Here is a 27886-nt window from a genome sequence, read left to right as displayed (position 1 = left end):
TAGAATGTCCCCTATTCTAAAAGAATAGGAGTGTGAGACTACATTCTGACTGATCTATTTTTGGATTTAGTATACACTTCCTTTTTATTTCAGACAAGATATATCCCAAAGTTTAGGCAATGCTATAGAATGAAAAATCACATCTGTATGTACGCATGCATACGAGTGTGTACATGTTTGGGAGGTAAGGGTCTGTTATTTTCAAAACTGATGAAGGAAAATGAAAGCCAACATTACCTTAGGTGACTACGTATCAATCAATAGAAATGATGAGTTTAAATTAAAGACTAAGAATTTCTTAGAGTGAAGAGATGAATTAGGACTTTGTGGTCCTGTATTAAGAATACCACACAATATCAGGGTTACTATTAAAGATAAAAATTCATGTCTACCCCAATGAACACATAAAATTAAATAAATTTTTAATAATACCTTTTTGAACATAATTAATATGGAAGAAGCCACAATGACCTCTTTTGTTATTAAAGCACTCAGATCACTTTAACAATTTTATTTCCATAACAAACCTTTAAAAATGTTCATTTTTACATAGTTCAAATCCAAAACTTCAACTCAGAGGAGGCTGGTGAAGGTTTCAGGTGTATTACTTATAAAGCTGTACCATCAGAGCAAGGTTTTAGACAGTGAATTACCCAACAAGCTCTCGTTCTACTGCTGTGTCTTACTCAAGCTGCATCATCTCTAATAGTGTCCTCATCAGTTTCCTCACAGTCACTTGCCTATCTCTGGTCCACAAAGCAACCAAAGTCACCTGTTCCTCTGTTGAAAACCTTTCTGGTGCTCTTAGAACACAAACCACTGTCTTCCACCCTGACTTGGATCACACTTTACTCACGCTGTAGCACGAGCTTCCTGACCTTCCTGGTAGCCCTCATGTATGTTCAAGAGGGTAAAAAGAGACCATGTTGGAGATGAAGCTGCTACCCCAAAGTAGTAATATCATTCCTACCGGATATACAACTTCTTCTGTAGCTAAGTTAGGGTCTTGTCCATTCACTCTACCTTTTATCGAGCTCTGCCAACCCACGTGTGTGTGCCAAGATGGCACTTTCACTGTTTCTCATCTTCTCTCTCAAAGGAGTGATTGAACCTGGGCTCTCTCATGTGCTGGACAAGCCATGGACCACTGAGCTATAGCCCAAGCCCTCTTTGTGTGCAGAGGCTAGCGGATTCTAGCCAGTCCATATAAAGCCAATACTTCTGCTTCTTTATGGCAATAGACATTTGAACAGTCCACTGTGATATAAGCCAAATGTTTTCACAGTGCCTGTACCACAGCCATAAGCCTCGTCAACTGTGTCTTCCTTTCACACAGCGTGGTCTATACATAAGTGAAAACAAAGCTCTCCTCTTGTAAGTTGGTCAGGTATTCTGCTGGAACAACTGCATAGAACGGGCTGGTGTAAAACTGTGGCTTTCCCTAGCTTCACAGGTATGACTGATCACGTCTAGCTTATCATGATTCATCTTTGAAGAACGGTAAACATGTCTATATTCCCCAAACCTAGCAAAATGCGTAGTACAGACTAGTCTATCCTCAAGAAATGATGATAAACCACAAAAATATAGAAAATTATAACAATGAACAGTTAAAAAAAAAAATCAGTCGATGACCTGAGTACAAATTCTCAAGTAAAGTATTTGTCAGTTAGAATGAAATAACCCATACTTACATCACATAACGCACCATAGCGAAGAATGGATAGTAAGGAATGCACATGACTTTCACTAGTAAAATACAACCTGGTACGGACATGACGTTCAGGAGACAGAACACCTCTAGAATACCTAAAAGTAGGAGCAGATTTTACGGAATTTGAACTTACTAGAAGCAAAACCCCATAATAAACAAATCTGTCATTTAAACCACAACTGAGAGTTACTTCGATATTGTTCTAATTAGAACAAACTAACATACTAGGCCCTCTGAGAAGAAAAAAGAAAGCAAAAAGGAAACTACAAAAGAGTATTACTTAACTTCACCAATTTAGTTCCTCTAGTAGCAATAACAGATAAAAAATAATACGGCCCAATGGGGTTCACATTATTTACAACAGATAATTGGTGAAAAGTATCTTCCTAGCCTCTTCACCATGTTAGCACCAAACAAAATCTTGGTTGAGACTGGCATGGGGTATGGTGACTATAACACCAGAACATGGGTAAAGGCTAGATTGCTATACTGAGGTCAACTGGCACAAGAGAAGAACACTATCTCAGGGATGTAGGTCAGTGACAGGGCATGTGCCTATGGCATGCTTAAGCCTCAGCCTTCCCCCTGTCTAAGCTCCACAAAGTGCTAGTTAACAGGTAATTAACAGAACTAGGTAATACTGTTTCCATAATGTATCAAGTGACACACTCTCGATTTCCGTATAAACCACCAATGAGGACTTTTGATGTGAAATACACAATGGCAGATGCCTAGAGTTTGAATGGCTGGTGCGGTCTCTTACACAGGATGGAGTTTATTTACAGTATCATCATCTTGTGTTCTCTGAAGGTCTGACCGGATTTTTCTAACGAGAGGAGTACAGTAGCCTTTGGCAATCTCCAGTTTTTCAGCTTTAGTTATACCATATTCCTGAGCAGAAAAAAATTAAATTAGAAAAGAAGCTATAATAATAAGCAGTCTTAACAAATGCACTCTTTGAAGTGAAAAATTCTCATGAGACCCAAACATTACATTAAATCCTTTTAAAACATCAGACAAGTCTTAGTTTTCATTTTTTGCAACTGCAAATATATTCTTTTCAAGCTAGTATGTGTAATTAGAAGAATTTTATGGTGGAACTGAAAAAGCAGTTTACCAGAGAAAGGGAACAGAGGAATACAAGCTTTATGACTACTCAAGTTTCATCCGAAGGTTTAAAATATGAGAACAATTTTAAGACAAAAATAAATTGAGGTTAGACGTTTTTATATTTTTGGTTGTGAGCCTAGCCTTTAACGGCTGAGCCCTCTCTCCAGCCCGGTTAGACGTTTTTAACCAAATACATAAGTAATTACCAATAAAAGAAGTAAAACTAAAATCATTGTAACACCAAAGTTCAAAAAGTCTAACAGATTTTTCTAAAAAAAAAAAAAGAAAGAAAGAAAGAAAAAAAGAAAAAGCCTTTGGTTAGCCAGTAATGGCAGTATATGTGTTCATTGCCAGCAGCTGGGAGGCAGAGGTAGATGGAGCCTTGAGTTCATGGCCAACCTGGTCTATATAAAGTTCCAAAACAACTAAAATCACAACATGGTGAGACTCAGTCTCAGAAAACAAAAACAAGCCATTGTCTAATATTCTTAAAGTTGTGGAAAAATAATAAATAAAATTAAATATTTATAATCACTATGGATTAATTAGACTTATAAAGAATCAAAACAATGTAAAATGTTAAGAAAGCAAGTTAATTGCAAGGTAACTTTAATGAATGTTATCCTTTAAAGTCATGAATGAGAAAGTGACTTCCTATTTACATGGAAAATCTGGTCTACAATAATGACTGGATTGAGGAAACAGTGGTATGAATAATCACCACTTTCTGCTTGGCTTTAAAGCTGTTTGCACAAGATAAAAACCAAAGACCTGTAGGTGGCTTGGTCATAGGAGAAAACCGTGGGCTATCTTTCTGCAAAATAGATAGACTATATTAAACTCACTTCTCAACTCTTATCTTTATACTCATCAATTAACAATATATCTCTCAATCCCCATCAGCTAAGCTCCTTTTTATAGTAGATGGTAATTAACACAGAGACCCACAACTGGTCAACATGCAGAGAAGAGGAGACTGTGGAATGCTCAGCTTTAAAAGGGATGTTTATATCATACACCAATCCTCAATGCTCAAGGTCACCATGGAAGAGGAGAGAGGGAAGACTGTGAGGGCCAGAGAGAGTAGAGATCTGTAGTGAAACAGCATTTGCCAGTCATGAAAACCCAGTTGCATAAATGAACACCAGGAAAGGAACACGGGCACTGTGTGAACACCAGGAAAGGAACACGGGCATTGTGTGAGCATCAGGAAAGGAACACGGGCATTCTGTGAACACCAGGAAAGGAACACGGGCATTGTGTGAACACCAGGAAAGGAACACGGGCATTGTGTGAGCATCAGGAAAGGAACACGTGCATTCTGTGAGCATCAGGAAAGGAACACGGGCATTCCGTGAGCATCAGGAAAGGAACACGGGCATTGTGTGAACACCAGGAAAGGAACACGGGCATTCTGTGAGCATCAGGAAAGGAACACGGGCATTGTGTGAACATCAGGAAAGGAACACGGGCATTGTGTGAACACCAGGAAAGGAACACGGGCATTGTGTGAGCATCAGGAAAGGAACACGGGCATTCTGTGAACAACTCTTTATTTGTCTACTTATAAGATATGTTCCTCATCATTCATAAGAATTTTCCTCGTAGTGTTAGCCTTGTATATATTTCATTGTTTCCCTGATGCCTAACTTTTACTGGCAGCTGGAATATCTGATCCACTCTAGTTCCTTCAAATATCCAAGCCATTTTAAAGTAACTAAATTAGAAAAACAGATTTTAAAATGGCACCTCAAACTTTATTCTTCTAACATACTTTATCAATGGGCTTCTTCATTTGATCCTTATTAACCTAAGTCTCTGTAGAGTAACATTCAGTTATTTGAAATCTGGTTATAAATTTACTCGTATTCTAACATGAAAAGACTCATATCTCTCAAAAGAAAAATTACTTACCTCGACCTCTAAACATTTTCAAAATATTTATATATAAAGTAAAAAGATATCTCTGTTTTTCTGCTTTTTTGCTGACGTAAGAGTGTCAGAGACTGGACCCACAAAGCCTTATGCATTTTAGGCAAGTATACTATCACTGAACTATATCCCAGCCTAAGAAAATGCTTACATAGAACCAGTCAACATTTCCTTTACTTCCCACACACGTACCCAGCATAGTGCCAGCATGTACACTGGTTGTGTGCAGTAAAAACCTGCTAATGCATTTATCCCACACTGCTCCCAGGATTGTTTGTCAGCATATTATTATTCAATTAAAAAAAGTCACCACATCTTAATTCAGCAAAACTAGTTTATATCATACACATTACAATGTGGCTAAAAATCACAGAATATACAACATAAATCCTAACATAAGCTATGAATTCTGGGTAGCCACAATATGTCAATGTGGCTATGTAACAAATATGCTAACCCGGTGGAGTAACTTGTGGGAGAAAAAGGAAGCAGGCTCCATTAGTGTAGGGGCAGATACCATATGGGAATGCCTTATACCTTGTACTTAATTTTGCCACAAAACTAAAAATGGTTTAACAAATAAAGCCTACTTTTAAAAAGTCATTATCACCAAATGTCTAGACAATCAGGTAATTGTGATTAATATTACTGATAAAAAGCTTATAATAACTTAAAATTACCTAATATAAAAGTTAACAGATATATTTAGGATCATGCAACTTTATCCAGTAGTGAGCACTTTGAAAGTGGTTTATACATAATGGTATAAGGAAATTACCTCGTAAGAGTAACTTACCTGAGGGATGACAATATCCGCCAATGCCTTTGAAAGCCTATATAGTTCCATTGTATTTTCTAACTTCAAGGAACCGTTATGCTGAACATCATATTTGATGCAGTCATATATGTCAGGGATTTTACTAATATCATATCGTCCATTCTTTGTTTTAAAGTCTTTCTCCAACTTGGACCATCTCCGCAGCATAAGTTCCAGAGTCTCACTATGGTACAACTGGATATCTAAAACAACATACAACTTTTAGTATATCCAACTGAAAATCTGATGAGGAACAAATCTTAGAGCCCTCTGCAGCTTTCCCTGGCCTAGAATTCCCTATCCTTCTTCAGCCTCTCTGGTGCTGTGAGAATAGCCATGTGCCACCATGACTGGCTCCCTATAATTAGAAAACTTTAAAGAGAAAAAGATAAAGCTAATAGAAGAAGCTAGAAAGTACTACTATCCACATATACCACATGTACTGGATGGTTGCAGGCTTGGATAAGTACATAGTACAATTACTTGCATTAGGAGCCTGATTTATTTATGAGATCTTTCCCATATATTACAGATTTTGATAAAAGGAAAAACACCAAAAATTATAGCAAAACTCTTAGTATTAAGATGCTTTCTATTCTAAAATTTAAGTACTTTCCTTTCCTAAATTCCTACAACTAAACAGAGTAAGTGACTATATTTGCAGAAAATAGTCTTAGATATTAAGAGGAGTTTGAATGAATCATTTTTATCACCAAGGTGTCAACAATTTCAAACTAACCTTGGAACCAGTTTTCTGCTTCTTTTTGTGCTGCCTATTTTCTGCCTAACTATCTGGAAATGCTAAATAACTCAATAATCAAATAAGAGTATTTTACTGTCTTTCTTACTATCATGGATAAAATGACAATAACCTCGCTATTATTCCTTGTTGGATAGCCACACCTCAAACAAGAGATTTGATATCATAAGAAGATTCATACATCTTATTTGAAATGTTTACCAAAAAATGACAGTATCTTCTGTTTTAAATTCTAAGAAAAAAATATTTACCAGATGATATGGGATCTTCCATCCGATGTCTGATTTGAGAAGTCAAACTTTGAATCAAGGAATATACCTTGTCACAGGTTTTCACTGGATTTTTAATTAAATGCATTGATTTGATAACAGAAATGCTTCCAGATGGAGTAAGCTACAAATGAATAAGATAAGTGTTCTCTCAATGGCTATGTCCCATCATCCAAGAGAATGAATACAAACCTTTCCACAGCTGGGAAAATAATTAATTACATTCTATACATTAAGATAGTTAACATCCTGCTAGGTGGTGGTGGCGCACGCCTTTAATCCCAGCACTCTGGAGGCAGAGCTAGGCGGATCTCTGTGAGTTTGAGGTGAGCTTGGTCTACAGAGTGAGATCCAGGACAGGAGCCAAAACTACACAGAGAAACCCTGTCTCAAATAACCAAGAAGAAAAAAAAAAAAAAAAAAAAAGACAGTTAACATCCAGTAATACGATCTGTATGTTTTTAAAAGGGTATGAAAGTCTCAGAATTTCATGTTGAAACAATATTAAACTTCAACTAAAATTAGATTACCTACAGAAAAAAATCAGAAGTACTCTAAATTAAACGATGAGATTTGATGGGAATTTGGTGATTTGCATATCACAAAAAAATCTATGGTTCTAACCACTTGACGTATACCTACATGTAATTATACTAGGCATTTACAATCATCGTCTTTTCCTTGGTAAGTTAGTTAACTGAGGTTAAGTAACTTGCTTAGTGGAAGTATGTAGCGTAAGAAGGAACAGGGTTCAATCACAAGAAGGCTAGTTGCAGAACTCACATTATTAACTACTTTGCTATTATACTTTGTTAATGATGTTTTTCCAATACAACAGAAGTCAATAATTGGTGCCAGTTATAAATTCAACTTTTAACATTTACCTTGGCAAGATATCTAGCTGATAAAGTAGTAGGTTTCTATAAATGTGGAAAACACAAAGAGAAATTGCACTTTTGATTATAACAGACTAGGTTCTTTGGAGGTAAGTGAAACTCTACAGAGAAAGGTTTTTTGTTTGTTTTTTCTGCTTTTTTTTTTTTTTTTACAGCATCCAAGAGACAGCAAAGTCATAAAGAACTATAGAAGCAAAACAAAATGTCCAGTGATCATGAGTCTGATGTTAAAAGACAGTTTGACTTGTTTGTCCTGGAAACATTAGTAGATTCTAAAGAGATGCTGTGGAAAAAATCTAATATTGTTGAACTAAGAGCACCAGCTTCAAAATGAAGTCCAGCTTTCACAAAGGTAAAAGTATGGTAAACAGTTTGCACATAGGATTCAAAAAGGTTGCATCAGGGGTAAACCAAGCCAAGCAACAAACTATAGGCCAGTCAATCAACTGGTTGGCTACGAAAGTTGTCTCTGTGAAACTGACTTAAGGTGTGATTTGCTCAAAGGAATGGCAGGAAGAAAGAAAAATGAAGAAGATAAAGTTACCTCAGAATCAATTTACTTCCACAAACAAAGTCTTACAGAAGATCAACAAAGTGTTTGAAATGGGCTAGAGTTGGCTGAGCAGTTAAGAACACTGGCTGCTCTTTCAGCACACCAAAGTTCAATTTCTACCATTCACATGTGGCTTACGACACTCTAACTCCAGTTCCAGGGGATCAAAAATCCTCTTCTGACCCCGTGGCACTAGGCACACACATGGTGCACACACATACATGCAGGCAAAATACTCATTTTTGTGTGTGTGTAAAAAAATAAAGAAATAAAATTTTAAAAGAAGCTGGAGAGGCTTTAGCTAGCCAAAGCAAGAGAGACAGAGGGAAAAAGATGGGGGGGGGGGCGGGGAGAAGAGAGAAAGAGAGAGGAGAGAATAAGAATACCAGCTAAATAAAAATCAAGAGCAGAAATGGAGACAATTAGATCAAGGCCTAAGAGTCCACTAAGGACTACTACGAAAAATCATGCACATCATCTAAAAACCTCAGAACTGGGTAAGCTTTAGACACACAATATCTATTAAAATGGAGTCATAGAAACACAGAAAACCTGAACCAAACAATAAAGAGTAGCACCTTCACACAGTGACCTGAATCAAACAACAGAGTGACACCTTCACACAGTGCCCGGGATGAGCACCGGCAGCTCTGCAACACTGTCAGGGCAGGTGTGCAGAACACACGTGCTGGGCTAGTGGAACTTGATGTGTGTGACATTCCATAAGAAGAACATTGTCCTAGCAATTCCTGATGCTCGATCAAACAGTAAAATGCATCAAATAGAAACTACAGAACAGATCTCAAATGAGTTGTAGCTGGTATGGTCAAAGCAGAACCAGATGTTGAAAACTTAGAAGACCAGCATTGCTGGGCGGTGGTGGCGCACACCTTTAATCCCAGCACTCGGGAGGCAGAGGCAGGCAGATCTCTGTGAGTTCGAGGCCAGCCTGGGCTACCAAGTGAGTTCCAGGAAAGGCGCAAAGCTACACAGAGAAACCCTGTCTCGAAAAACCAAAAGAGAAGACCAGCATCAAAGTGGCCACACCAAAGAGGCTAAGAATGTCACAATGGAAGCAATAGGAGCCATAGGAGACAAGCCTCCTGGAAAGTAGGGAGAAAACTGATGCACTTAATGTTCTGTTGTATTAGAAATGTATCTATATTACTGACACCTTATAACCAAGGAAACTAATTAATCCAATATTTAGTAGACCGCGTGATTATGGTAATAGGGTCTTGTGAGTCAGATTTTGATTTGTACAGTATTCACTCTGAATATTTCAGATATGGGAAGATCAGAAAAATTTCTACAGATCTTCAATGCAGAGGCCATATTCAAAAGGTGAAGTGTCTTTAGTAGTATCCAGCCTATTATCTCTTCTTTTCCTTTAGGAAAAAGAAAAAACACTTTATTATTTTATTAATTATTGTTTGAATTCATGAGAGCAAAGATGTTAAACTGGAAAATATGGCAAAAGACAGTGATAAAATTTTAAATTGTAGCTAAACCTTCTTAGCTGTCATCATATGTAAAAAATAAAATTTATAATAGTACAATGTATAATATAGGATAATAGGAAAAACTATAATCTATTAAAGGTGTCATTTTAGGTTTTAAAAAAACGATTCATGTATGAACAAAAGTCTCCCAAGTAAGAGATGTTCAACATTATAAATTGTCACTGATCACTTCTATCTAGATTTAAAAACTAAATCCAAGTCATCCCAGATTATCCCACAAACATTGAAAAGGAAGGAGACATTCCAAATTCATCTCACAAGATTAGCGTTTACCTGATACCAAGACCCAACAAGGAAGGAAGAAAAACGGGGCAAGGAAAGAGAGGAAGAACAAGGAGGGAGGGAGGGAATGACTGCTCTGCATCCCTGAGAAGTACATGTCAACTCCTCAGTAAAACCTGGCAAACCAAGTACAATGGATTGTCTGTCATCACTACATTATTAAACAGTGGGTTAGTATACATAAACACTAACCACCACACAAGAACAGCGTCCAAGCAAAGAGAGGCACATGGGAGGGTTTGTGGAGAGGAAAGAAAAGGGGAAATGATGTAATTATTTAAAAAAAAAAATCTCAAAAGAAAAACAAGTAATAAAAATTATACAGCCCTTAACAGTAAGATCTCTGTAATTTAAGCACTGAAGGAACTTACTTGGACATACTAAAGGATTGTGTATGATGAACTTAGCCAACATCTGGGAAAAAAGCTCACAGTGTTTCCTCTAAGAACCAGAGGACAGAAGCAACCATGGGGTCAACATCAGTCAGCACAGTTCCAGGAGTCTTAGCCAGAGCAAATAGTAAGAGAAAAAGTAAAATGTGATGTAACATGAATCTTAAAAGGTCTTATTAATAAAAACTGGGGTGAATGCTGAAAGATCAGAGAAACAGAACAGGCCACAGCTAACCTCACCTCGCCCAATTTCTCAGTCGATCCTGTTTTCTCAAACTGAAAACCTCTGAGTCCTCACCCAAATGGATCTCAGCTGAACTGCTGCTAAAAGCTAAAAGCTTAAAAAGGCTCTAGTTCCTGGTCCTCATAAACCTTTCTGCTTCCTGCCATCACTTCCTGGGATTAAAGGTGAGTGTCCATGCCTGGCTGTTTCCAGTTTGGCCTTGAACTCAGGATTGCTTGCCTCCTAATTGCTAGGATTAAAGGTGTGTGCGCCACCATTTTCTGGCCTCTGTGTTTGTCTAGTGGCTGTTCTGTATCTGACCCCAGATGAGTTTATTAGGGTGCACAATATTTTGAGGAACACATTATCACCACAATGTGAGCTCCAAGTAGTAGAGGAAAGAGAAAAATATCCTTCTTATCGATTGCATTATTCTACATATAGAAAATTTCAAGATACTATCCACAAAGCCAGTAAAATAATGACATAGTCAGCAGGACCACCTACTCTGTAAGCTGAAGTAGGAGGCCTGAGCCATTAAGTAAATCCTCATATCAAGAAAAAGAAAAAGAAAAGCACACTCCATACTCCACAGAGACTCAAAACATTGCTAGGCCTGGTACATTCAGTAACACTGCAGGACAGTCAAATTCAATAATCAGTAGCATTTTTATGTTATAATTAATGAAGTGTGTAGGGATAAAATGAAGAAAGTAATCAAATTCAGAGAAACAAATCTAAATAATGACTCTCAGAAGACTGATGAAGTTGATCAGTGATGGAGAAGCTGATCGGGAAAGAAATCAAAGTATCTACACAAACTGCAAGGAACTTAAATGGTATTAGAACGGAAACTTCTAGAAGAACATGAGAGTAGAAACGCAAACCTAACTGAGAAGGAGCAACTATTCTTAGTTTCATTCGTTGTAAATTTTTGCACAAGAAAAGTTCCCACAGTATTTAGTAGAGAATAAATTTTGGAGAGAAAAAAGAAATGAAATAGTTGTATACAAACACTTCTCATCAAATAAGGAAGGGGTTCCTTGCTATTTTTTTCTTCACACTAGCACATCACTGACATGGAAATTAAGATTTAATAAAAATGAAAAAGGGCTGATCTAATCTATGACTATAGATGCCAAACTCCAAACAATAAACTTTGTAATCTCAAATGAATGACATATAAAAAGGGTAATATGAAAAGAGAGAGAGAGAGAGAGAGAGAGAGAGAGAGAAAGTCAAATTTAATCTAGGATCAAAGCATTTGCATGACAAAAAAGGACCATGTATAATTTCATTACTTTTTAAAAAGGTAATTACAAAAACAAAAGCAACAGAGAAAATCTCAAATCCAATGGACAAGTATTAAATCTTCCTCTGGGAGAATGTGAGCAGAAAAACCAATACTGTTTTTAAAGCTGATATGGTGGGATGCCGCTTTAACACTAGCACCCTGGAGGCTCAGGCAGGAAGATTGCATGTTCTTCAAGGCCAGCAATAAGAATTCCTTCTGCATCATGATCTTGACCTCACTTGCTCCTGTGATCCCTCCTCCTTCTCTTCAGCTGAAGTCTAGGAGCTCAGCACAGTACTTGGTTGTGAATTACTGCATCTGTTTCCATCAGTTACTGGATGTACATGGAACATGCATGGGACTAAACTAGACCCTCTGAAGTGGTGATAGTTATGTAGCTAGATATATTTGGGGGAAGTGCCTGGCAGTGGGACCAGGACTTATCCCAGGTGCATGAAATGGCTTTGTGGAACACATTTCCTAATGTGGGATATCTTGCTCAGCCTTGACACATTGAGGAGGGGCTTGGTCCTGCCTCAACTTAGTATGCCTGACTTTGTTGACCCTGCAAGGGAGGCCTGACCCTCACTGAGGAGTGGATGGGGGAGGGATAAGGAGAGGTGGGGGGCAGGAGAAGGGGAGGGAAGGGGAACCAGGATTGGTATGTGGAATGAAAAAAGTTTTTTTAATTAAAAAAAAACAAACCTTCTGTTTAGTATTGTTTATAGAACTGTAAATATTAAAGTAAAGCAAGAAAAAATATGAAGACTGCTAATAGTACATTAATATTAGCTCAGACTAATATTACATTAATATTAACAACTATACTTCTACATTAAAAACAATCAAAGAATAACAAACATTTTCAAGTGGTGCCGTAAGTAAATAACTGCATTACAAATACCATTTACTTCAGCTCAAATCTAATAGGAATAGGAAATACTATGTAGGAAGTTGAATATCATTGAAAATGTTATTGAAAATCTTAAGGGACCTAAGTAAATGTACTATAGTATTTTCACATGTTGAAAGAATAGATGCAAATTTGTACAAACCATGGAAATACGGATTTCATGCAAACTAAAGATGTCAGCAGTATTTTTAATAAGCTTATTTTATAGCTTATATGGAAATTCAAGAAATGCCAAGAACAATTAAAGAGGAGTCTGTGTAGAAGGCGTAAGATTTGATTCATTGTTTCTATACAATGATCAACATACAGAATACAGAGGCACAAACAGACTGCACACAGCTGATAAACAAGTGTTCCAGGAAAGTGGGGAGCCTCTTTAGGAAGTGCTAAATGTAAATATAATTAGAGGAAAAATTGGTCTTGACATATTAATCTCACAGCATACACAATTTTGTCTGAGTTTCAGGTAAACAATAAAGTTAATCTGAATCATATAATTCAGATCTAGAATATACTATTGAATAAAGAAGAATACACTATGCTTTTGTTAGAAAAACACTTACTTCAAAGGGAAAAAATTAGCCTAAAATTAATTGAAAATATCAATTTATACTAATTCAAAGTCGTCATTAAGACTCATCATATTTATCAGTAACAGGAACATAAATAACACAAAACTCCTGTCAGTTAGAAAAGCATAGCCCTCAAGCAGGAAGGAAGGACAAGACACTTAAGGAGGACTCATGAAAAAGGACGTCTGAAGAGTTAACTTTGAAGAAATGAAAAAGTATATCCTAGGTTAGCCACCAGAAAGACCATCAAATAACTTGAGAGTTCCCCAGTGAATAATATATGGAGCAATGACAGCTTTTCAGACTTACTGGCTTACACTCTTGAAAACAGCCTGACTTTATCCAGAAATATCAAATATGAACACACCAAGGTTTGAGACTTCACTCAGAATACATCTAAGAGAAACACGGCCTATTAAGAACCAAGAGGCATGTAAGGATGTCCGTGCCAGCATTAATCTTAACAGCCCTAAACTGCAACCAACTGAAAGCATAAACTACAGAATATTCATAAAATAAAATATGGGATAGCAAAGTAAGTTCTGTCTGCAGGTCAAGTAGGTTTAGTGAAGTAAGCCCATGAGGTATGAATGGTTTTAACATTTTTAAAGGGTAACACACACACACACACACACACACACACACACACACACACACACCCCTCAGAGACACAGAGACCACAGTCAGCACTATGCTATGTATTATCAGTTGTCCACTTGGTGATACCTAGAACTGACCAGAGTGATGGGTCTCTGAGCATGTCTTTGGGAAATTATCTAGCTGAATTAACTGAGGTGAGAAGGCCTATTGGAGAAGTGGGCATGATCATTCTCTGGGCTTGGTTTGGTCCTGGGCTACACAACAAGGGGGAAGGAGAATAAACATGCATTGTTGTCTGCCTCTTGTCTGTGAATGCAATGTCCCCAGCTGTCTCAAACTCCAGCTGCGGCATCAGCTCTGCCACAGTGCGCTGTAACTTTGAACTGTGGACCAAATTAAACGCTTTCTTCCTTCAGTTACTTTTATTGGGACATTTTACTATAGCAACAGGAAAAGTAACCTGAACAGGCTCATGAAACCTAAAATATTTATTATGTGATTCTTTACACAAAAAGAGTACTGGTCTCTCAAACAGACTACTATACAGCGAAGATTATTAATGGTCTAGGGGAAAACGGAAATACCAACAGCACAGATGAATCTCACAAACACACGCTGAGCCAAGAACCTGCCGAGACCCACCTTCTCATAGTCTTCAGCTGTAAAATCTCTGTCTTTCTGAAGTATTTCATGAAGCCTCGCTTTCACACGCTGCTGACAGCTGCTTAAAGAGTCGCTGTCGCTGTCCAAAAGGCCGTTCATATTTGCGCTTTTCACCATCTGGACAAGAATGGGGGTAAGCTCTCCTTCTAGAGCCAACAGACCCTAAGTGCAAAATAAAGTCAATGGTGTAAGCTTACGTGACATAACAGGCCAGCACAGTAACTTCATGATGTGCTTGCTACATGTTAGCATGCCTAAGCTACTTGTCACAAACCAGCTTTACTAATGTTGTACTTCATCTTTGTCAGTACTGGCTTGATTGGGATTAAAAAGACCGCCTCAGTAGAGCAGTGGATGAAAATGATAGCAGTTATAAAGCTGTCTATACCTTTGCAAAGGCAGCCGCAGTCATCTGGACTCGCCCTTCATCGGAGGCATAGATTTTGAGGTCATGTCGGTAGGTGCTATGCAATCGGAGCAGACCACAACCAGGAAACCCTGCGTAATCTCCTGAAAAGAAGTCCTCAAATCACTTCAGCTATATTTCTGCTTTGTTATAGTTCTGCGAATGTTTAGTAAGACCACGAGGTAGAAGCGAAGTGTCCAGACTCAATCACATTACAGCACTTACCTTGACCTCCAGGGTACATACACCTGAAAGCTCTTCCCAGCTCTTCAGCCTGAACCCTGCCCGCTGGAGTTAGCTCTCCTCCCCATTTGAGAACCAGAAGTAAGGACGGCTCCTCTCTTCGGTTATCTAAGACAGACATGAGGGGCAAACCAAATGTTCGCTTTATTTCATTTAAGCAGATGTTTATACGGGTCTCAGTATTCATCTTTACTCGGGGTTCTTTGCTTTGCTTTTAGTGGAATTTGGCCCACACGCACATGATTTTCTTCTCTAAATGTGCCTCCCTGTGGACTGCTGCTTCCCACAGGAGTGCCCTTTGTTCTGCCGGGCAAGCTCTTGCTGGAGTGTACAAGCCTCTTTCAGCCAGGATATAGAACTATCTTCTCTCCCTCCCTGCCCTTCTAGCAATTTTTACAAGACATTAAATTCACTTAGTTATAAGTAAAAGGCTTTCTGAGATAACCCAGAGGAAAAGAAGTCCCGAGAAGTTTCAAAAACAATAAAATTTATTTCTTAAAATTGAAAAAAAAAATATGAAACCTACTTTTCACAGATTACTTGTAGGGGAGATGGGAAAAGACAGGGCTCCTTAGGGAAGGAGGGGACATAAATACAGAATAAGGTTAGAGGGAGGTAAAGGAGAATAACAGGATATAAGTGACCTGATGGGAAAATGAGAGGCTCCTTCATGAGGCAGGAGGGAGGTAAATACAGACAAAGGAAGGAGGTGGGTAAAAAAATGGAAAGGATTTCTGAAAAAGCCACAATCATACTATTAACTACTTATTGACCCCCCCAAAAATCCCTATAATGCACATAATTCTATATAGATAAACATATATAGCTTTAATGAACTTTTCTCATCTGGGCTGATAATGCTCCTTCCAAGAGCCAAGGACTACCTAACAAAAAACTCAACACCAAACATGAGAAGCCCTCTTTGGAGCTGTTGGCCAAGGCTGTCCAAGAGACTCCAAAATGTACAGCCTATCGCTGTTGCCTTTGGTCACCCCCAGAGGTGGATGATAAATCCTTTTTGCTGAAGACACCATGCACTTCAGGGCATAGAAACTCCTGGGCTGGAACTGACCTGGAAGACTCTTCCTTAAGAACTCGCTTTCATGGTACAAGAAGACCATGCAAGCTTCCAAAGGAGGGAAGCAACCAACAGCCCTACACGGCTATGACAACTATAAGCCACATCAATGACTGGCATGGCACGATATCCAATGGGTGCAGTAGTGGCATGTATATCTTGGTGGTAACCAACAGCTTTCCAAATGTACTCAAGACTTGCTCAACAAGAGGGATGCCACGCCCAATACTGGAAATAGCTAACTACTCTGTGCTTGTGAAGTCATGGTTATTGGAGGAGAATCTACAACCACGAATACACCCTACTAGCATAAACCCTAATAACAATCTATAAGCATCTGTCCTGACACCCACAGATATGAGTAGTCCTCATTCCCCCCCACCCCGTCAAGGAAATTTTTCTTTGCAACAGATGGAGGCCACTACAAAAAAATCCACAACCAATCAAAATGCAGATTGTGGAGCCCACTCCCAAAGAATATATCTATATTCCCAAAGAATATATTTATATAAAATACTCCCATACCTAGGGAAATAGTGTAGAAGAGGGCCAGAAAGATTGTAAGAGCCAGAGGCTCAGGAAGTTTCCAATGAAACTGTGTCTCTTAGTAACGCCAAAAGCCACACTCATAAAGTCTCAAAAACATGACTGCCCAAACCTAAGCTGAACAAAGATGATACAAATGAACACACAAAACTGGACGAGAAAAGGCCCAGGGGCCTCAACCTGACAAAAACATCTATAGGCAACTGAGTTGAGCTGGGAGAGGGAGAGGGGTCTTCTCCAGGGAAGAGCACACCAATCAGTTGTCCTGTACTAAATGGTCAGCTGCGAAAACATACATACACGTAACATTTTATATATATAAATATAGTTTATATTTAGTGAAAAAGGAGGCCATGAATTTGAAGGGTAGTGGGCAGGGGAGGCAGTGGTACATGCCTTTAATCCCAGCACTCAGGAGGCAGAGGCAGGCAGATCTCTGTGAGTTTGAAACCAGCCTGGTCTACAGCTTGAGTTCCAGGAAAGCCAGGACTACACAGAGAAACACTGCCTCAAAAATTAACAAAAAGGGGTTGGAGAGATGGTTCAGCAGTTAAGGGGGTTGTTTTGGGAGAGTTTGTAGGGAAGAAAGGGAAAAGTGTTGTAATTAAATAATCTCAAAAATAAACAAACCAAAAATATCTTTATTTAAAGAATAAGAATCATAGTTAACAAAATACTCATTTTAGTTGTTTTTTACACAGCACACTAATCCCAAAGGCTATTGAGCAGAAAACGGTCTAAGTTAGCAAAATAGAGTAAGTTCTTCTATACACATAATTGCAAGAGAGATTAAAAATTATATACCTTCCTCCTCACTGGACGTTTTAGGACAGCCATGAGGGAGATAGGTCAATTGGACCTTACGATTTATTCCAGAAAAATGACCATACCTGAAAAATAAAATGTCAATTAGATTATAAAGTATTGATTGACTTCCTAAAGAAAAACTAAAATATGTAGATAAAAACTAATTCTCTTCTACTGTCTTAATGGATTCTTCAAAAATACCCTAGTCAAAAAAAAAAAAAGAAAAAAAAAATCTCACAGAAGCCATGGTTCCAAGATCAAGTTAGACAAAATCCAGGCATAGGTGTGGAAGGTGCACTCCAGGCCTCCGCCATCACTGAGGAGCTACTGCTAGATGATGGCTTCTGGGGAGGGAACAGCATTCCTTTTTCAGAATATGACCATGGCCAGGTTTCCCATGCTCCACTGGATGCCCCATACCCTTCCATATATATAATCAGCACTAATGGAATTTAACAAAACCATGAAGTTGAGAAGGAGATGTGTTAGTGGAGAATGGGGGTAGTTAGAGAGGGAAATGAGAAGTAGATACAATAATATTTCATTGTATACACATAGGAAAGTCTCAAAAATAAAATAAAAATGTTTTAAAATAAAGTACAATTTAAGTATCGTTAAATAAAGGACACAGGAACATAAGTAACAGAAATACTCATGGGTATCCACTTTTGAGCGAATAATTCAAAACTTTTTAGCTAAATAGGGCTCAATCTATGATTCAGTTAGGTATGTGATCTTTATTCTAATTATTCAAGGAGCCCCAAGTACAATGTTTCCTTTCTTTTTCCTCACTGAAATTAATAGTAAAACTAAAACAGCAATAATTCAATATAATAATATATTATCACATCAGATGTTCATTTCTCTTCAGGTGCACCAATAAAGAACTGAAAGAACACCCTGAGAGAAATAAAAATGTTTCATTGGCTAGTTTTACTTTACGTCAACTTGACACAAGCTAGTCTTCCAAAAGTAGGGAACTCCAGTTGAGAAAATGCATCCATAAGATTGGGCCCTAGGCAAGCCTGTAGGTCATGTTCTTAATCAGTGATTGATTGGGGAGGGGCCAGCCCACTGTGGGTGATGCAGCCCTCCTCATGGCCTCTGCACTAGCTCCTGCCTCCAGGTTCCTGCCTGCTTTGAGTTCCTCGCTTGGCTTCTCTCAATGGACTGATTCAGGATCTGTAAGCCAAATAAACCCTTTCTTCCCCAAGCTTCTTTTGGTCATGGTGTTTTGTTGCAGCAGGAGTAACCCTGACTAGGACAAATGACAATCCCATAAAGCAAACAGGAGAACTGTATCGTAAGGAAGAGTGCCAAAGAGGTACTCACATCTCTAACACAGTCTTGAGTTGTTCCAGTTTTGACTTGTTCTCTTCAATTTCAGAGTCATTGTTTTGGCCCAGCTCCATGAGAAGCTGCCGGGCAATATCCAGCACTTCCTGTGTATGTTAAGAAAGAGTATGAATTTTTATGTCATTTCACCTGCAAAAATTTACATTCAACATACATGAAAGCAACAACAACAACAACAAAACTTGCCTGTAACTGTTTTGGCTTCTTGAGTTTTAACTTCCTTGACTTGTAGCCATCACACTTTTCAAAAAGATCAAAAAACCTTACAAAAGGATAGAAGATAGTCAGTCATTTGCAATCATTAATATGATCGCTGTGAAACTGGGCATGGTAGTGCCCATGTAATCACAGCATTCAACAGGCTGCACCGGGAGGGGCAAGTTCAAGGGCTACTGAAAAACAAGGACCGCAGACAAAAACCCTCACCACACAGTCAACCTAATGAAACAGACACGGCAATGGAGGTTTAGAGTCTGTGCCGCTAAACACTGTTTCCTCTTTCTCTCAACCTGAGGTTTCCTCTGCCTTTTCCCCTGCCACAGCATCATGTTACATATTACCCAGCTGGCATCTAATTCCTTGGCTCAAGTGATCTCCTGCCTCCATCTCTGAATCACAGGTACATGAACTAGTGGTACCCACTACACTTGGCATCTGTGCCTTTTTTACTAATAAAACTTAACACATGCCTAACACACATCAAACTAATACCCAACTGCATGACTTTCAAAAGTTTGCTCATGAAGGAAACAGCAAACAAATACAAAATATTTTCTGTTGTTAATGCATAATGTGTCAATTTTAATGACATAATGTATCACATTTAATGGCTCGGGTTTCCATATTCTGTAAGTTCCAAATCAAACACTGAACAAAGATAATGAATGGGCACATTCTACCAATTCGCTTCTAAAATGTTGAGGTATGGATGTTTCTCATAGTACAATGCAAGAAAATAATAAACTAAGATTAAATAGAATATATCTATGATGATAAACGAAAGGCAGGTTCGACTGACATTTATGGATACACCCACAATAAATTTTAGGCGCTAGCACACATAATTACTTTAAATGAGTTTGTATGTATTCAGTGGTTTCAATATCTTCATGATCAAAAAGTAGTAGATAAAAATCTGTCTGACGCATCAATCAAAGGAGCTTAACACTAACGGAAATCTTCAATTGCACACGAGTAGTCACACAAGCAGTCAGTTCTTTCCTTAGGACATACTTTTGATGCCTCACTTCCATCTTCATCTTCTGTTTCGGTGTTCGATCTCCATGGCGTATGACAGCTATGACACACCGAAGTTCCATCCTAAAATGACAAAAACTACCTATGTTCTCAACTCTCCAGCAATAAAGGTTTACTCAGTCTTAATTTTGAAAACCCAGGTTCTACAAGAAATTAAGAAGCCACAGAGGCAGGATATTGAGATATATAGTATTTCTTCTTCTGTAGAGGTAATGAGGGGAATAAAGTAAACAGACTCTAGCCTGAACTGTATTAAATATCTGTCCAGTAGCATTAGACTGTTATCAGCAGAGACTCCATTAAATCAAAGCAAAATCAACTTTTATTATATGATGGCTGCTGTATTTATTTAATTTGTGTATCTTGTCATTTAAGAAAAAAATTATTTAAAATTCAACTTAGAAAAGTGTTTAGTGGTATGCCAGAGCAAAGAGCTCTCATTTCAATTTTCAAAGTGCAAACCACTGAACAAACACACTCTTGAAAGATATTAGTAGTCCAAAAATATTCTATTATGAATAACTTTGAGAAAACATAATTAGGTACGCTCTCCTCCAAATCAGGATTTTTCAGAATATTTACCATGCTAATGTAAGTCTCTAAACTTGTGACTATGAAGCATTCAGTCAAATCACCTGACATTAAACTGAGGGATTTTCCAAGCAAAATGCTATCAAACACTTTGGCAATATCAATCTGATTGATTTACCTAAAGATATAACTAGACAAAGACAAAATGCATGATCCTATAAACCTGAGCAATGCACCTAGTGGTACCCAAACATGGTTATAGGTTTTATTATGTGGTTCTGGACTTGCTCAAGCATGTTTCAGGATTTTAACACAACATTGTGAGTTTTAGTTTAGTATACCCTCGTGAAAACTTATCTGCCCCCCATCTTCACACTGAATCATATAAAAATTCATAGAGTAAATTAATAATGATTCAGATAGACTAACATGGAAAACCCAAGGAATTTCTGAGTGAAAAATACATCATTGAAACTTACATAGTCCCGGATGTAGTTGGTACAATGGGAATGTCTTCAGCTTCTAAGGGTATTGACCAGGGGATATGAAACTGTGGCGCAAGCTCTCGCATTACAATATTGCTTCAAAACCAAAGAATATTATTAAAAATTAGTTAATTCAAAGACAGAGTTGGTATTTAATTATGGCACGATAGAGGACCTTAAGGATTAAAGTCAAACTACCTAATGGTTATGTTACATAAAAAATTTTCCCAAATCAAGTATTGATCATGAAACCTTAGATAGGCATGCCTAAATTGAACATGCTAACAAAATGCCACATATTTGTGATTAACTTATATAGTTGGAAAATAAAATGAGTATTGCTTTAATTACATTTCTAGTTAGACGTATTTTTTATCATTTATTATCTGTCTGTTAAACACCCATTAAGCTATTTTTCTTTATGTGTATGGATTCTTTATGTCTACTGAGCATGGAACTCAGAGCCTTGTGCATAGAATATTTTCGACTGACCTATATCTCTGACAAACTTATTGTAAATGTGATAATTTCTAACAAGCCATTACTATATTGAAAACACGTTTTAATAATTGATTTGAGGGGCTGACAGATTACTTAGTTGGCAAAGGCCTTACCTTTAAATTATGAGAACCTGAGTTTGAATCACACAGTAAAAAACTACACACTCAGTTAAAAAAAAAAAAAAGAAGGCCAGGCATGGTAGTGTATTTTTGAAATCCCAGTGTTGGGAAGGCAGAGACATGCTGATGTCCAGAATTTATAAGCCTAGCCCACTAGGAGAGTTCCAGGCCAGAGAGACCGAGAAACCCTATCTCAAAGTAGACAGACCTGGGACCACCGCCTAAGGTTGCTCTGTGGCCACCACAAGCACATGCACACACATGAACAAGCACTCACACCCAAATATGGCCGTATATGAACAGTGTACATAAACTCACTCTCCCTTTCCTCTCTCCCCTCTTTCTCACTTCTTTTTCTTGTTTTCTCTTCTCTCTCTTACATAGACATAGTTTTTCTTTTCTTCTAACTTAGCATGTAGTTCATACTAAAATCTAGCATTACACCTTGCTTTCAATTTCTCTTTGAAATGAGATATAAAAATGGTATTTCTACATATATTTTCTTTTCGATTTATTTGATAATCTTATTAGAACAGCAAGTAATACACATGTAGAAAGAAGTCATGGAAAAGAATTCTAAATTTCAAAATTTTCTGTATTTCTCTGGTCTTTTATTTCATGAATGTTTATTTTATACCATTAAGTAGGTTAAAGAAACATTTCAAATACAATTACATAGGAAAATATGAAGAATGTTGTATCTAATAGCTCCATGTTATATCCAAGTCCATGATGTTAAGTTGTTAGCAACGTGTTACCTACTAAGTTGTCCTCATAACCTAAAGCACAACTCAGAGATCTCATGAGTACTGACTGTTACTCTAGAGTGACCTACAACCTCCCATGGCTTAACAAATACACAAGGGTAAACAGGAGAAAGGTAAATACTTACCCAAGTATTTTTGCACAATCATCATAGTACTTCATGGAATTTTTCACAAAACTGAAGCCATTGACATCACAGACATAGGACTGTCCATTGGCACGTAACAAATCAAAGCCACAAACTGTTTGCTATTTAAAACAAGTTAGAAATTTTAAGGTTTCATTGGAACTATTATGATTTAGTATTCTAGTTATTTAAGAACATTATATATTTTAAAATAGCTAACAATATATTACATAAAGGTTTGTTAGAGAAGAAGAAACAAAGGTTACAGATAATCATAACCTTAAGTACTCTGAATGCAGTGTGTATTCCATGTGATTATTCCCTTATCATGAAGACACAGAACAATATTAGTCTCTAGAATCCTACTACAATAAAAGAAATTATAAGTACACATTATAGCTTATTTAGAGACTAACATTCTTCACACAAAAGACTTCAAATATGTAGTTCATAACCAGTAATATAATTAGCTTATGCTAAGAATCTGGGATAGGCCTTCTTTAAAAAGCTAAAATGCATTCTTTATTAAATGCAGATTATAATACTTCCACTCACATTTTACTATAGACTAGTAATTAAATAGTACAGAAAAGGGGAAAGTCAAACACAAGAAGGAAAAAGGTATTAAGGAGGTATTTGTGCTGTTCTCATGAACATGTTTTACTATGTATTAGGCCGAAGGACTGAGAGCTAAGCAATAAAACAATGAAGGCAGTTTTTATTCAAATAGTATTTTAATCAATTTTATAAAAGGAAAAAGTACTTATCACCATTTAAAAAATATGTTAGGCACTGCCGCTAATTACTAGTTAGTGGTGTTAGTCTACAACTTTAACTTTTGACTAAATGAATAAGACTTATTACTTTTCTATAATAAGGAAAGAACACATTGGTAATACAGGAAAACAGTAGCAGACCCACAGAAATGCCTACATACATACATGAACTCACATACACAATTACTCCCTCAGCTTGCTTTCCTCTTCTCCAATAACGTCTAGTGCTCAAAAATAAACTTAGACTGCAAGGGTATGCGTAATTTGCGTATCAGCTTACCTTGAAAGCAAGGCAGACTTTCCAGGCAATCAGCTTCTCCCGGGCATTGAGAATGACTGGGTACCTGACTTCCTTCCCTTCACTGTCTCGTTCGACCTTGCCATCGAGAGCTGGAGATTTTCGAGCTTCAGCATGAGCATAGTCTGGACCCACAGTATAAACCTTTCATAAAATGGAAATATATATATTGCTGGCTAAATATATAACTGGAAAATAATAAATTCAAAGAAAAGTATCTATTTAAAATAGTTCAGATTCCAGATTGTTAAGGCACATCTTTCTGTTTTATATGCCAGGATTTTCGATATATTAGCAAGGGTTGTATGTAATGACTTACACAGCATGAGGCTTTATTCTTTGCACTAAACTACTAAACTGAACATTATGATGCTAAAATTGTCTATGTCTAATAACAGTACGATACAACGATAGGAACAGAAAAAGACTACAAGATTTTTTTCAAGGGTGACACGCGGCCGGGGGTTGGGGGGGTGTTAATCTAAGCATGGACAAAGGACAGACATTTTCGACAGAGGTAATGAATAGAAAGGGCAGAGGACTGAAGCAGCAAAGGTGTTCTGGGAAGGGAAAGGAATTTGACTGCCGTATGCACTGTAAGAAATGGCATTTGTTGCGGGCTAGAGAGATGGCTCAGCAGTTACAAGACGGCACTTATCAGAAGAAATATTAGGGAATAGCTCATACGGCAGTCTTACAAACATGAATGTTATCTTGTGGTCAATGTGAAGTTGCCAATAAAATTTAAAGGACAGGATCAAGACCAGATTTATAAGTTTAGAAACAACAGAGAAAGGCATGCTGGGAAAAGGTAAGCTTCACTGGTTATCAAGTGCAATGGCGGTTTTATATCATGGTACAGTCGGCACAGAGCCAAACATCGCTAGCATTAATCACTGCTTGGAAACTGGTAGCTACTGGAATGCTCAACCTGATACTGTATTACTCACTAGCCTTTAAAGAATCATATGTATTTAAAGCTTTACCTAAACATTTTTATAAGTTTTACTAAAATCTGTCATCTTTGTAATACTGCATGTTTTATTTTAAGTATTTAAGAATACCATTCTTTAAAAGGAGTTCTTGGGCCTCTAACTGTCAGTTGTGTCTATCACAAAAACCTGACTAAAAAGTCTGGACTAATGAGCGCTTAGTGTTAGAATGCTTGCCTACCTCACATAAGGGCCTAGGTTCCATCCCTAGTACCAATAACAGTAACACTAAAAATAAAGAAAATGAAGTAGAAGCTAAACAGTTAACCTTCTCTAAAATAACTGGTAAGCTCAAGATATAAATTGAAACTTATATGGCCTCTATGATTCATTCACATGGTCTTATGATATTGAACTTGTGTATTTTCGATCTGACATAAGATGAGGCAACTGTGATTTACTTCCAGTTGAAATTATCTTTTGAATTTTAATTTCTGTCTGGTTCATTGACAATACAGGATCATACTCTCATGACACTAGATAGCAGCAGTTAAATGCAGCTTGTTGCCATTTGAAAAATAATAATGTTCTGCCTGCAGTGCCCCATGAAGTTAAGGGTCAATGTTTATGAGATTAGATTTATTAAATGTATTTTCAACTGACAGTAATTTTTTTCTTTCCTTTTTTTTCAGAAAAGATTCTCACTATTAGATCTTCTGACATGGAACTGGATTCGGAGCCAAGGCTTACCTCAAATTCGGGATCCTCCTGTCTCACATCTGCGTGCTGGGATTATAGGATGCACTACCATACTCAGCTACCATAGTGTTTTGAAGTTAACATCGTTTATCAGGACATGACTCAATATTAGTCAAGGAGCATCTGTATTTAGCCCCACCATGCCTCAAGCTGCCCCATCCTAAATACAAAATTAAAATCTAATCAACCCTACCTTAACATCAGTACCATCTGTAGGCATAAACTCTTCATATATATATGATCCCGTTTTTCGCACACTGCTTTCTGGAGAATATACACTGCTTCTACTGCCAATCTAGAGAGAAAAGATGTCCATCAACATAAAAGTCAAGGTAGTGTCCTCATTTTTAATAACAGATCTAAAATGTAACCTTTATGTCCTATGCACTCTAGACATTCTTAATTATTAAATAACTTTAATTCATGAAGATTTAACAATACTTACTATATATTTGGCAGCATATATTCTCTGGTGTATTATTTTACTTAAATATAACATAAAGAACATAAAATATAATGAACAAATCATGTCTCAGGGGGCTGAAGAGAAAGCCTCAGTGTTTAAGGGCACTGGTTGCTCTTCCAGAGGATCCAAGCTCCCAGCACTCACAGCAGGCAGCTAACAACCACCTAGAACTCCAGTGCCAGGGAATCTGATACCCAATTCTGGCCTTCCTTCCACATAGATGTGGCGCACACGTGCACGCACACACACACACACACACACACAGTATTGAGTCTGTTTATTTCTGCTACAGAGCTTCTACTATGCAAACAACATTTCATCTTATACATGTATATCTAGTTATTTGCCAAGCTTCTTGCGTAACAGCAGAGATGCTTTAACATCCTTAAAATGTAACCCTGCCACATCTACAGTTATGTTTCTAAGAAATTGCTAGGGTGGTTAATGTTCATTCATATCTGTACTTACACAGACACTGCCAAAACCTTTCAAGAACTACATTATCTGAGTCTCGCCAACAATATATAAGGAAGTTCTAGCTGGTCTAGATTTCCTTGCCTGATCTATACTTTGTATTTTTACCCTTCAACATCTGCCACTATAATGGATAAGTTTAGATGGCATCTTGTTTTCGTCTTCAGATTTATTTTTACTTTATATGTATTAGTGTTTCGCCTGCATGTATGTAAGTACACCAAATGCATGCAGTGCTTTTGGAGGCCAGAAGAGGGCATCAAATCCCCTGGAACTGGAGTCACAGATGGTTGTGAGCTGCCCATGAGTCCTCTGTAAGAAGAGCAAGTGCTCATAATTACTGAGCCATCTTTCTAGTCCCTCACTTAACATACAAATCCATGACTATGTATGAGTGTATCTTTAATTCTGATACATTTTTAAATTATATTACTAAGAGACTGCATTCCTGCTAACACATTTTGGATTAGGCATATTTCCCAACTACCCAATTTAAAAGAAAATCCTTGTTACTCCGACAGGTAACATGATCCTCATTATTACTTCAGAACTAATTTGCATTTATTTTATTATGGGAACAATTAAGCATACACTTACACTTGTAAAAATTACCAACATTACTTGTTGTATAAACTGGCATTTTTTTCCCCACATGAATTTTCCAACAAAGGTTTTATCTTTCACTCCATTTCTAGTCTGCCAGAAATGCAAGTGGGAGACGAAGGAAACATCGGGTAACTTTCTTTGAATTCTGAGGGCAGGAACTTTGTTCACAACATTATGCAACTACACTGTCTATGGTGGTTGGTGGGAAATGGCCCCCTCAGACTCAGGTATCTGGACATCTGCTGCCCATTGGCTTCGCTGTTTAGGAGGATGAAGTGGTGGAGCCTTGCTGCAGGCCTGCAGGACGCGCCTCCCTGGGGGTGGGCTTTGGAAGGAAAAAGCTTTCACAGCCACTTCCAGCCCTCTGGCGCTCTGATGCCTGCGGCCTGCAGTTAAGCTCCCCTGCCACAAGGGACTCTGATCTCTCTGGAATGGCAAGTTCAAATACCCTCTTCCTTCCTTCTATGAACTGCTTCTCCTCATGGTATTTTGTCACAGTAACAGAAAAGTTACAGTATACCTTCTAACAACATTATCTCAGTTTTATGAACTTTCCTCCAGACCAGATGACAGTGCAATATTTGACCTTAGTTTATTCAGAGCTTGATGACTTTTTACAGACGTTTTCATAAAGTACATAGAAGAGTGAATATTCCTAGCACAAAGGTGACAAAGGCTTACCTTTCTGAAGAGTCTCTGACTCCCACCACCGGCAGATGTTGGGTAATAAATGTAAACATTGTGGTCTTCTGCACTAACCGGCTTTTCTACAAATGGCTTTTGGAAAACTTCCCCATTGACTTCTACATGATCTTCTCCTTCAAGGAGATTGCATTCTACA

The 27886-nt window shown here is 37.7% G+C and overlaps 1 protein-coding gene across 13 annotated transcripts in view; it reads right to left on the bottom strand.

Annotated features, from left to right (window-relative positions):
• The window catches only part of Ppip5k2 (diphosphoinositol pentakisphosphate kinase 2), a 67351-nt gene that overhangs the window by 25361 nt on the left and 14104 nt on the right, over positions 1–27886 (bottom strand). For 9 of the 13 annotated variants that reach the window (XM_036172783.1, XM_036172785.1, XM_036172788.1 and 6 more), the window contains exons 6-21: positions 27727–27881; positions 25693–25794; positions 23791–23952; positions 22735–22856; positions 21217–21318; positions 20183–20269; positions 19136–19211; positions 18926–19035; positions 17591–17676; positions 15145–15270; positions 14902–15023; positions 14493–14675; positions 6585–6726; positions 5553–5776; positions 2478–2605; positions 1695–1809 (exon numbers count right to left, since the gene is read on the bottom strand). In XM_036172783.1, the coding sequence (XP_036028676.1) occupies positions 1695–1809; positions 2478–2605; positions 5553–5776; positions 6585–6726; positions 14493–14675; positions 14902–15023; positions 15145–15270; positions 17591–17676; positions 18926–19035; positions 19136–19211; positions 20183–20269; positions 21217–21318; positions 22735–22856; positions 23791–23952; positions 25693–25794; positions 27727–27881 (2042 nt within the window). The remainder of the gene's footprint in view (positions 1–1694; positions 1810–2477; positions 2606–5552; positions 5777–6584; positions 6727–14492; positions 14676–14901; positions 15024–15144; positions 15271–17590; positions 17677–18925; positions 19036–19135; positions 19212–20182; positions 20270–21216; positions 21319–22734; positions 22857–23790; positions 23953–25692; positions 25795–27726; positions 27882–27886) is intronic. The other 4 variants (XM_036172784.1, XM_036172786.1, XM_036172793.1 and 1 more) reach the window with 1 other exon arrangement.

This window comes from Onychomys torridus, chromosome 23 (assembly GCF_903995425.1).
Source record: "Onychomys torridus chromosome 23, mOncTor1.1, whole genome shotgun sequence".
NCBI classification, from domain to species: domain Eukaryota; kingdom Metazoa; phylum Chordata; class Mammalia; order Rodentia; family Cricetidae; genus Onychomys; species Onychomys torridus.
The sequence above is the reverse complement of the archived record's forward strand: the minus strand, read 5'-3'. Positions and strand labels throughout refer to the sequence as shown.